The sequence below is a fragment of the Ursus maritimus genome, unplaced genomic scaffold (assembly GCF_017311325.1).
Source record: "Ursus maritimus isolate PB19 unplaced genomic scaffold, ASM1731132v1 scaffold_27, whole genome shotgun sequence".
NCBI classification, from domain to species: Eukaryota; Metazoa; Chordata; class Mammalia; order Carnivora; family Ursidae; genus Ursus; species Ursus maritimus.
The window spans coordinates 35,209,833-35,222,130 of record NW_024425230.1 but is presented as its reverse complement, the minus strand read 5'-3'; the positions used below and the strand labels follow the sequence as shown (position 1 = coordinate 35,222,130).

The following is a 12,298-nucleotide window of genomic DNA, read 5'->3' as shown; positions in this document are numbered from 1 at the left end:
CTGCATGCTTTCTTACAATTAAACTGTTAATATCAGCCATCTTCTGCCTGACAAGGTAATGGCCACTCTTTTCCTACCTCTAAATGGTTTCAAACAAAGTGTGAGGAAAGGTTGAAAGGAAGGTTGAGCTCTAGATCGGTGTTCTGCAAACTTATGTGATCATATGCACCTCTCAGTAAAATAATTTCGTGTGTGTGTGTGTATGTCATATCTATTAAGCTATTATACTAATATTCTATATGTGATAAAGCAAAAAGTAGAAGTTAAAGATTTTACATAAAATTTTAGATATTTTTATAAATTATATTTAAGATTTCATGTAAAATCTCAACCTTTTAAAACTTCTATTTACAGGTAGGTAGGTACTTTTTCTTGTATCCCTATGGATTGTCTTGTATACCTTCTGAGATGCATACCGTCAACATTGGAAGTTGTTTTGGATGATATGTTGGACTCCTTTTTCATTATGAGGATTCTGTGATTCTTTTTGGCCTGAGTTTTTCTGAAAGGGGTAGTAACAGCTTAATTGCCTTTCAGAAAAGTTTTTAAGATAGTCTGTTACCTAAGACAAAACTTTAAGTTCTTCACTGGCATTCATTGTGAAAATTAAGCCTGTAAACCACATAGATGAAAGGTGCTTTTCCAGGTAAATTGTAATAACTTCATGAGCATTACAATCTAAAAAGAGTTTGTAAATAGAGGTTATTACTAAGTAATAAAACTTATTTCTGTGTGTGGCACAAGCAACTGCCTCTTTATTTTTGTCATGTCTTCTTTATCTAAATCTGCATGTGTGTGTCCAAAACTTACTGTACTCATATATTCTAAAATGGATCTGAAATTTTGCCTAAAGAGAAATACGAATTTTTGTACTTGGGAAATTATTTTAGCACTGTTTTAGAATGGAGCCAAAAATCTAAATTAGGCTAAGCCTACTGGATTAAAAATCTTCGTGGAGAGATATCCTATAAGAAGCAAAGGAGTTACTTGTATTGTTTGACGGGGGAAACGATCTGCTTTTCTGCATTCTGGTCCTTGGTTATCAGCCATTTGCCAGGTTGATACCTCACAATTAAGATCACTTTCTGGTTGGTAACTCTTTCTTGGGGATAGATTCTTTAAGAAAAAGCCTTCCCAGTTCACAGAAAGCAGAAATGCAAATCTGGCCTTTAAAAGATGCTTCTATATTGAGACGAAATTATAGATCAGCAGTGATCTTTTCCATTTTTTTCTCATCGTGATACATTTGTACAGATTTTTCAGCATGGCATACTGCAATTTCGTGGTAATTGTAGAGGAAGTGTTGCTTACAAGTCAGATCAGACCCCATTTAAACAAGAGATGGCCAAATTCACCTACTTCTCTGCATGGGTTTAAGTGGTCCACAGGCCAGGATTTCCTTGCTAGTAACTTTTAGTGATCCTTTTGTTCTAGAAAATTACCCTTGAGAAGTATAGTTTAAATAGTTTGGTATTTTTAAATTGTCATATTCTTTTATTCTTCAGCAATCATTCATTGCTTCTTTGTGCCAAGCACTGAGGAAACATTAGTGCTGTTTTTTAAAATATGTGTGTAACTGGTATAAGCCAATAGAATTACTGTTGCTCACAGCAGCATACTGTAAGGAATCCCTGCTCTTACACAGACCTGTCCTTGCTTGCCTGCTGTCTTACCCTTTTCTCNTTCCCTGCTTCCTTCCCCTCCCTCCCTTCCCCTCTTCATCCCCTTCCTTCCCCTCTTTTTATAACTGTTTCCTTCTCTGAGATAGTGACTACGCAAATTTTGAAATCAGATCATCTAAGTTTAGGAGAAAGTGTCTGTGATATTTACTGTATAACACTTGCATGGTATAGTTAGGCAGGAGGTTATAAAATTCATATTTTGCGTTAAAGACCAAATGTCACCTCACCTGTGCAGATCTCCAGATGTGTATGTTTGTTACTTAGCTCAAAAACCATGTATCTTTAAATGGGTTTATCTTTTCCTATTTTAAATAAAATTAATATAAGCATGTTTTTATATGTGTGCTTTTTTTAGATGCACACATTTATATGATTAGATAATTTTCAATTAGTGTTTCTTTGATTATGTATTTTCTGAATTTGAATCCTGATACAGCTTTTGGAATTAGCCATTTTGGTGCCTCTTTGTTATATTACAACTGGTGCATTTCTTACTTTTCAGTGCTTTAATTGCCTTGTTATCTAAACTCTAGAATGCATTCCAGTTAATTAAAGTCATGTGAATGATTGGGCTTGCTTTTGTTTTTTTCTGGCTGTTATGTTCTCTATTGATGAATTTGAAGGTAATTAAAAGTATAATTCTTTTCTTCTTTAGCATCAGACAACAGTCAGCGCTTTCGAGAAACCTGTTTTGCATTTGCATTGACACCACAACAAGTGCAGCAAATCAGTAGTTCCATGTAAGTTCTCTTCAAGTGTAACTTGCAGTTTGGCCTTCGAAACCAGTAATGTCTATAATAAGTGATTTTTTAAAACAGTGTATTGGGTGAGTATTAGTGTCATGCAAATATTAGTATTGAAAATACTATTATAGTGTTAGTTATCTGAAGAACAGTTATATCTCTGATAATTTGAAGAACTTTTGGTGTAATAGTATCTTTGAGTCAGCTTTCATGTGCATATTTTAAAAATAATTGTGGTTCTTACCCCTCTTTTCTAGGGATATTTCTGGGACCAAATGTGACTTCACAGTGCAGGTCCAGTTAAGGTATAGTGTTGCCTACAGTAAATATATCCAATGTTTAAAAGTTAATATTCTTTAAAGATTTTTTTAAATTATGAAATTTTCAGTAATTATATTGAAAGTATTAGGTTTAGATGTTTGGGTGAGAGAAGGCCTTCTGTTGTGAAATATCCTAATTTTTTCCATTTTAGATTTTAATATAGCAAGTCATATACCAGATACCTACCTTTCTCTGTTTTAGTTGCCCTTAGTTGGTTGGGAAGCTCCAGCTAATGATATGTTTAAATGATGTGATAGTGTGAGCTCGTCAGAACTACTCCCTTTATGAAAGTGCAAAAGCCTCATCTGTATGGATGACAAACTACTGTAAATAAGGAAGTAGTACTTAGGTTAAGTGTACAGTGTCTCACAGACTAACAAAAACCAAAACAGTCTAATTTGCTTTGTCCTGTATTGTAAATCATTAATTTAAAAACACTATTCTAGATTTCAAGAGACATCTCTTGATAGTTTTGCAAAGACGAATGGAAAATTTTCCAGCATGGATTCACAGTTTCCCCTTGTTCAGTTTCTTTTCTTAGCTCATTTTTTTCTAAGGATATCCAAGAATTTTTTGATGTTAATATGTCTCTCCGTCTTATGTAAACCATCTTACGGTACTCTTTATTCTTTGACTATGCCTGTAGGAACCTAACTGCTCCACACTAGTCTTGTCACAATAGGGATGGAAGAGGAAGTACAAGACTTGTTTTTCTCTATAAGCTGTTTTCCCTAAAGTGGGAAGGATAAGTCAGATAACCACAGTCTCAATAATTGGATCTGAAGTTGTGTATACAAATTATAAATACATTAGGAGGTCAGAAAAGAGAATAAAACACCTTCTCAGTGCTTCAGGGAATGATGTGGAAAACTCTGATCTTGGCTTAAAAATAGAGTGATGAAAGCAGTGAGAAGGCAGAGGAGAGGTTGAAGTCTTGATTTTATTATTTTTTAAAAATTTTATTTATTTATTTTTAAGGATTTTTAAAATTTATTTATTTGAGAGAGAAACTGAGACAGAGCAGAGCAGGGGGGAGAGGCAGAGAGAGTAGAAGAAGCAGATTCCCCGCTGAGCAGGGAGCCTGATGCAGGGCTCCATCCCAGGACCCTGAGATTAAGACCTGAGCTGAAGGCAAACGCTTAACCAGCTGAGCCACCCAGGTGCCCCTGAAGTCTTGATTTTAGAGGGCACTGACAAAGATGTTCCTATGTAAAAGGTACTTTATCCTCTGTCAGGGGCAGAACATGATAATGACTGAATAAATTAAAGGACTAAAGTATGATGCTTTCATAATTACATATTGCTATAATTTTGCTTACTTCTGCATCAGCAGTTTTATTTTGTTCATACTGATATGTGACATTATCATTTGAAACAGTGTTTTTTAAACTGTTGCTTGGAGCCACCCTTAGGGATCTGTGCTAGGTTGTCTCCCCTGCGCGCCCCCCCCCAACCCAAGTAGGACTGCTTTGATCTGTTTTGCATATTTGACTTCTGGGCTAGTTTTCATTTGAAAAAAGAGTCCCAAGACTAAAATAAAGTTTGAAAACCATAGTTCTAGAACAAAAGAGTAGTTCCTGTCCTGAATATTTTATATTAATATTCATGCATTCTGTAATGCAGCAACAGGTATGGCTCACATTCCAAAGGAATGTTTTCTTTTTAAGATAGGTAAACAGAGATTCTGAGGGAATCTCGGTGGTTAAAAATGGTTTAGCCATTTTCAATTCAAATTCATCTCCAGAACTTGATGAAAATCAAGAACCGTTTTGTATTACATTTGGTAATTATTAGGTGGTTCTTTGTGTTTTGATAAAATGGTTATTTTTTTATAACCCCTTTACCCTCGTTAACTAGGTCTACAATCCTCGTGAGCTGGGAGTGTATACCTATTATCCTAATTAATAAATTGCATCTAAAGCATGAAAATAATTTGGTCAGGATTAAGGTTAGTGTCTTCTCTATTAGATTCTTAGTCTGTTCTCATTTATGTACCTGTTTCCCCTCCCCACCACCATGAACTCCTTCACAGCAACTTTCTGCTATTCCTCTTTTTTCTTCTTTTTCCTTGTTTTGTTAGGGTGGCTTAGATTTTCACCTTTTACTTAAATGACTAGGAGTCAGCTTGTCATATAAATCATTCTTTTCTGTAGCTTCAGGCAGCCAGAGTCCGTGTTTCAAATTTATCACGCATGGGAATAATTTATTAAAAACTTTGCAGCATCCTCTTACTGTTGCAGTATGAAGGATTGTCTTATAATAGGTTTTGCCGGGGTTAGAGATGATCCTATGAGCTTTGACATCTGTGTATTTTCATCTGTGTTGCTACGTATATTTCAAGAAAATCTTTGTAGATCAGTAATTCTTAACTGTTTTATGGGATCCTTACCCTTTGAGAATCTGATGGAAGCTACAGATTGTTCCCCATACAGATATGTATATTATGTACATAGAAAATTGTCCAACTTGTGGATCCTCCCACACACAGATTCCATAGCCGTCAGGTCAAGACCCTACACCGTATATGTTGAGGGAAGATGTCTGTGTGTGATGAATATTTCACAGAATTCAGATAGGGTTCTTCTTAACATATAACTCAAAGATGCTGTGAATGTTCTATAAAGGTGGGATGAGCCGGGATGCCTGGGTGGCTCAGGTCCGTTAAGCCCCTGCCTTGGCTCAGGTCATGATCCCGGGGTCCTGGGAACAGGTCCTGCATCGGGCTTCTTGCTCAGCGGGGAGCCTGCTTCTCCCTCTGGCTGGCGCTCCTCCTGCTTGTTTTCTCTCTCTCTCATAAATAAATAAAATCTTAAAAAAAAAAAAAAAAAAAGGTGGGATGAGCCTCAGCTGTATATTGGGAATAAGGAAGTTATTAAGATGTCTTGAATAGCAAATTAATAATTTATTTCTTTATGTAAGCGTGAACAGAGTGAGAACTTACAAATTATGTAGCTGTCCATAGTTTTCCTAAAAGATTATGCATTTAATTTAGAAATAAATGTTTTCATGAGTTTCTAAAATACTATTTTAAATGTATGTGGATATAGTACAGATAATGTTATTTTTCAACACCTTCTGTTCTCAGGGAATAATGGAGTACCTTGGCTTAGCGGATAGAATTTGGTCTTAGGGATGGACTTACAGCATTTTCAGTATATTCTGCTAAGAACCAAAAAATGAATGTTTTATAAGCAGATAAGTTTGGGAGATACCGTGTATATCTCCCTCTTAGAAAGTGACAATGCATGTTACCCTAGCTCTGAGACGTTCTGTATTAAGATAACTTAATTTGATTTTTTGGTTCAGAATGTCTTAAATTTATTCCACTACAGAGCCTTTTTTCCCTCCCTAGAACATGCTTAATTAAATGATTGGCAATATTATGAAGACGACTGTAGGTTGATAGTCATGATCATTGAAACTCTACGTTGACAGAATTACTTATTTTCAATTTGTTTAAATGTGCTTATTCATCATGTGAAATGTCTAGCCGTAGTAGTTTTTGTTGTTGTTAAGTTTAGCATCCTTTTAGATTAGCTATTGAACAAAAATATTGAGGTCATCCTTTAATAAAGGAAGTTAAACTTGTCCTTTATCGTTTAGGTTTTGTTTATCAGAAACCAGTTGTCCACAAGAAGATCACTTCCCACCCAATCTTTGTGTGAAAGTGAATACAAAACCTTGCAGCCTTCCGGTAAGTCCTAAAAGCTATTCTTTAAATGCATTGCCAGCATAGCTATCAAATAAGTCATGACAGCTGTTGTTAATCATAGTTTTTCATGAAGAAAACATCTTTATTTTGGATGTATATTTCATGTGACTGTGTAAAACACTTGCACCAACTGTGTATAATTAACAGCTGTGACATTAGCTGTGGAGACAAAGTCTAGGACTTGGAGATGAGTGTGGTAGTTTTAGTGTTACACTGGATTTTGAGGGACAAAAAATTGTTTCAGCAAAACCTTAGTGACACTTACGTGAATCTGGAAGCCTATGGTAGAACAGGGGAAGAATGCTGTGTCTTAAACAGAATGAGAGCTCAAGCTGTTACTGGTCACCGTTAAAGTGTTCCTTATATACTTATTCAAGCTCTTTATGAATTCATCCTGATTCTTGACGTTTTAGAGATTTGTAACTTCTCTCGCCAGTATTATTCTCAGGCTTACTATAATGAGACTGTAGGGTTGTTCAGAGAAATAATCTTGTAACTGTTTGCTTCTCTAATTTTTAATGAAAATATTCATATTTTCCAGTATGTAGTTTGTGGAGGTTTTTTGTTTGTTTTAGGAATGGAAATTGAAATGATTGTGGAAATAATAAGTGGAAATAAATTATATTTCATCTTTCATCCTTAGGGTTATCTTCCACCTACAAAAAATGGTGTGGAACCAAAGCGACCCAGCCGACCAATCAATATCACCTCACTTGTCCGATTGTCCACAACAGTACCAAACACCATTGTTGTTTCTTGGACTGCAGAAATTGGAAGAGTAAGTAAATTTTTATTTTCTCTAGATTTTAGTATTATAAGGAAGGGTTAATCTCCATGGCTACCTGAGCTTATATGTAAATGATATTGTAAAATGAGTTGCAAAGGGATTTATTTTTGTCTCACAATGAATTTTCAGCATGTTCCCATTTAAAAAATGGGATCATGCAGTATTCATTGTTTTATAACCTGATCCTTTCACTCAGCAATTTATCATGAACGTCTTTTATGTTATTACGTGTTCATCTGCATGATTTCTAATGGCTAGGTCATATTCCAGTATGAATATGCCATAATTTAGTCTATTCCCTATTGTTGAGCAATCAGTTGATTTATTGATTGATTGATTTGTTGCTGTTTCAGAGACCATCCTAGTAGCTATGGCTTTGCATACATATATCATAATTTCCTTAAATTCCCAGAAGTGGAATTCCTAAGTCAAAGAGCATGCAGAATTTAAAGAAATCTCGTGTACTTTGACAGATTGCCTTACCAGAAGATGTACAAATTTATTCTCTGACTTTCAGTGTTTGTGTGCCTGTTGACCCATACCCTATCAATACTTTTATCTTCTTTAAAATCTTTACCAAGTTTAGTAGTAAATAAAGGCACCATGTTGCTTTGACTAGTGCTCCTTTTATTATTGAGATTGAACATATTTTGTCTGTTGTGATTTACATTTTAAAATTATATCCATATTTATTCCTCTATTGCTGTTTTTCTTACTCTTATTTATGAATTCTTTATGTATTAAGACTTAACCTCTTTCACGTGTTGCCAATATTTGTTTCCAGTTTGTTTGCCTTTTATTTTTTTTAATGTGATTATTTAATATTTAGAGGACTTAAATTATTATAGAGCCAGTTTTTAACGATTTTTTTTTTTTTGTGGTCTTTCCTCCTCAGTCCCCATCACATTTAAGTTTTTCTGCCCTTCCGAAGCTTACATAAATATTTGTTTATATTTTCTTCTAGACTTTTGAGGTTTTTTGTTTTACCTTTAAATAGTCCATCGCAAATTCTGTGTGGTGTGAAATAAAAATTTACTTTCATTTTTTCAGTAGCCAGTTGGTCTGACACCATTAACTAAATAAATGCTGATTCAGAAGCCACCATTACTATATGTTTGATTTTTTTTTTTAAAGATATTATTTATTTATTTGACATAGAGACAGCCAGCGAGAGAGGGAACACAAGCAGGGGGAGTGGGAGAGGAAGAAGCAGGCTCCCAGCGGAGGAGCCTGATGCGGGGCTCCATCCCAGAATGCTGGGATCACGCCCTGAGCCGAAGGCAGATGCCCAACGACTGCGCTACCCAGGCACCCCTATATATTTGATTTTTATTTATCCTATGTATGTTTCTGAATTTTTTAATATTGTTTCTTAGTCTTGTATTCTTTTTCTGGGACAATTTCAGAATGGTTTTGATTATTTCAGTTTTATCATGTGAGCTCATGTCTATTCATTAATTCATTTGAAATTCATTGAATGTTTACTGTATGCCATGCACTATACTGAAAACTGACAGTACCATAGCGAGAAAAGAAAGTCCTCATTCGGGGCGCCTGGGTGGCTCAGTCCTTAAGCGTTTGCCTTCGGTTCAGCTCACAATCCCAGCGTTCTGGGATTGAGCCCCGCATTGGGCTCCCTGCTCAGCGGGAAGCCTGCTTTTCCTTCTCCCACTCCCCCTGTTGGTGTTCCCTCTCTCGCTGTGTCTCTCTCTGTCCAATAAATAAATAAAATCTTAAAAAAAGAAAAAAGTCCTCATTCTTTTAGAGCCTGAGATGTGGGGCCACATAGTCACACACGAAAAGGTGAACATACTTATTAGAGGGACTGTGAAGGAGAGGTGTGCAGTGATTTTAGAGTACATTAAAGGGTACTCCGAATTAGGCAGAGGTTAGGTAGGGCTTCCCTGAGGAAGTAGTGACTGAGCCAAGAGTTAAGGGCAGAAGGAAGCGGTTTGGGCAAAAGGTTCAGAGGACACAACCTGCACAACAGCCCAGTGGCAGGGGTGAGCCTGGTTCTTTCCAGGAAACTGAGAGGGAGCCACCGAGGCTAGAGCGCAGAGAGTGGGGAAGAGTAGTGCATAGGATAAAGCTACACAGGTAAGAAAGGGCCAAGCCACGCACGGCCTGTGAGGTACTGTTAATGTTAAGGATGTGCTCTTTTTTTTTTTTTTAAAGATTATTTATTTATTTGAGAAAGAGCATGCTAGAGAGAGAGAGCGTGCACACGCACAAGCAGCGGGGAGGGACAAAAGGAGAGGAAGAAGTAGACTCCTGAGGAGCAGGGAGCCCAATGCAGAGATGGATCTCAGAATCCTGGGATCATGACCTGAGTCGGAGGCAGACGATTAACTTACTGGGCCATCCAAATGCCCCAAGTGTATTCTCTCTCTCTCTCTCTTTTTTTTTAAAGATTTATTGAGGAAGAAGCAGGCTCTTAGCAGAGGAGCCTGATGCGGGGCTCGATCCCAGAACCCGGGGATCATGCCCTGAGCCGAAGGCAGATGCTTAAGGACTGAGCCACCCAGGCGCCCCCAAGTATATTCTCTTTTTAAGCGAGAATTTTACAGTAGTACATTTCTGTTCACAAAAGGTCACTCTTCAGAGTGGTAAACAGTTTGAATGGAGGCCAGAATCATGCAGAGGAGTCACCTCTTAGGAACAAGCTATTGCTGAAGTATTAGTGGAAGAGAGCGAGTGTTAGCCCAGAGCGGTGGGGATGGAGAGAAGTTGTGGGTCGGCAGGACTGAGCGAGAAATTACCAGTAGAGGCTGAGAGAGCCTGGAGATGTCAAGGATGACTCCTGGGTTTCTGGCTAGAGTGAGAAGGTAAATGATGACATTACTAAGATAGAGGAAACACTAAAAAAGGATGAGTTTAGGTGTGTTTTTTGTCATTGCTCTGGAGGAAGAAGTGTTGGAGAACTAGATGGAGAAAATCATGAGTTAGTTCAGTTTTGAAGCTTTTGAGTTTGAGATGCCTGGGAGACATTCTAAATAGGCAATTGGTAATAGACCGAGAGGGTAACTTTGGGCTAGAGGAGAAAATGTGAGCTGAGGGTGAGGGAGGCTGTGAGGAGAGCAGAAGTGTTGGAAGAGTAATTGCGGAGAGGGAGCCGTGCATTGCTCCCCCAAATCTTTCTGGGAAGTGGAATGAGATAGCTTTAAATTGGTATATTAGTTAGGGGGGGGATTAATTTATTAACAGTATTTAGTATTTCCATTCCAGGAGCTGTATGTTTCTCCATTTATTCAGAACCTGTTTTATGTTCCTCAGTCATTTAATAGGTTTTTTCATATAAATCTTCCATATTTTTATTAATTCCTGTGTTGTTTATTGTTATAATTGCTGTTATAAGTAGATCTTTTTTCTATTATATTTTCTAAAGAATTTATTTATTGTTGGTTTATTTAAAAGCTAGTGATTGTTGAATATTTACTTAATACTTGCATTCATATATTGGTTCCAATGGCTTTTTAATTGGTTTCTTGGTTTTTCCAGGTGGGCAGTTTTAGGTTTGAAAAGATGTATGGTCATACAGATAATGATAATCCTAGTACTTACATCATAATTTCTTGTTTTTGTTCTGTTGTGCTGGCTAGAACCTGTTGTGCTGGCTAGAACCTTCAGAACAATGTTAAATAATGGGACTGCTAGTAGACATGCTCAACTTGTTCCTTATGAAAATGAGACTACTACTGGTACAAGTATTAATGTAATTAATTTTTGACAGAACTTAATTACATCAACAGTGTACTCCTATATTGCTCTTTTACTGGCGATCGTTGTGAGACATGGATTTTGAATTCTATCAGAATCCTTTTTGACACCTATCAACTTTATATTTTTTCCTTTGCCTAATTAATACGTCACCGTTAGGTTTTTGAAATCCTTTTAAATGTTTTACTTCTAGTGTACCTTGGGGGTCCACCTTTTTGTCTCCCTTTTTGAAGAGGGTATTGAAAAATGTTTTTTGTTCTGTATTGGGTTTTTTGCCTGTGTGTGAAACGTATAGCCTACCAGGGTGTTTACAGTGAACTATGAAAGAAGTCTCAGCTGTATCAGAGAAGGGAAATGTGGTGCCGATACATAGCATTAGAGGAGAGAGGAAAGCCTTTCAGACCTCAGAAGGAAGACAGTATGTTCAGTGATTTGAAGGTGGTCTACTAGGTGAGATCTTTGTACAGACCGCGGTCTACAAGTTGGAGACCTTCTTTTTGAGGTAAAACATTGAAAGAAAATTGTTCTTTACCGAAGCCCAGAAGATAACTTATTAGATTGTTTTTCTGTCACTAGTTTTGATTCAACTTGTAGGGATACTCTGTTCATTTGTGTAGGATCTCTTACTGTTCTGGGGATTAATTTGCGTTGTTAGTTACTACTGAGAAATGTTAAAAATACATCTGCAAAGGAAATAGAAGAGTTAGTGTTAGCTGAAGCTAAAGTGGTAATCATATTACAGTACGTAAGTGTGTCAGATGAACATGTTGGTACACCATGTTATATGTCAATTATATCTCAATTTTTAAAAGACAATATTTCTTTAAAAAGAAGAGCCAGTTTAGTGCTTGAAGGAAATAAGTGAACTGTATTATAACTTCTTATCCTCCCTCAGGGTAATCACTGCATTTAGCATTTATTAAACTCTCATTGTTTATAGAAAAGTTATTTAGATACTGGTGTAAAGGACACTTCATGAGTAGATTATATCTTAATATGGAGAAAATGTCCTGTGAACTTGATAGACAATTTTGAAGACTTTTGAGAAGGCATTTGACAAAAACATCAGTGTAATACAATATTTATGAGTAGTTGGAATTAAGTAGTACTTTGAAGGGTTAGCAGAAACAATATATTATCTCCCTAGAAGAGATAGCATGCCACTGTGAAGGTTTGGGGTTTTTTGCTGCTGAATCTCTTTCAAGTAATATAAAATTGAATTCCATATTATCAGTACAAGTGGCATTTGTTAATACCTGACATTCTTTCTGCTGCTGCTGCTGCTTTTTTTAATTTGGGTACATGTTTCAACTAGAGTGAACATACCTTTTCAGTG

At 36.5% G+C, this 12,298-nt stretch overlaps 1 protein-coding gene across 1 annotated transcript in view; it reads left to right on the top strand.

Annotated features, from left to right (window-relative positions):
* PIAS1 (protein inhibitor of activated STAT 1) overlaps positions 1-12,298 on the top strand; it is a 117,376-nt gene that overhangs the window by 70,018 nt on the left and 35,060 nt on the right. Inside the window, exons 3-6 of the mRNA XM_040643060.1 lie at positions 2,338-2,422; positions 2,683-2,730; positions 6,350-6,440; positions 7,102-7,236. Coding sequence (XP_040498994.1) covers positions 2,338-2,422; positions 2,683-2,730; positions 6,350-6,440; positions 7,102-7,236 — 359 coding nt within the window. The remainder of the gene's footprint in view (positions 1-2,337; positions 2,423-2,682; positions 2,731-6,349; positions 6,441-7,101; positions 7,237-12,298) is intronic.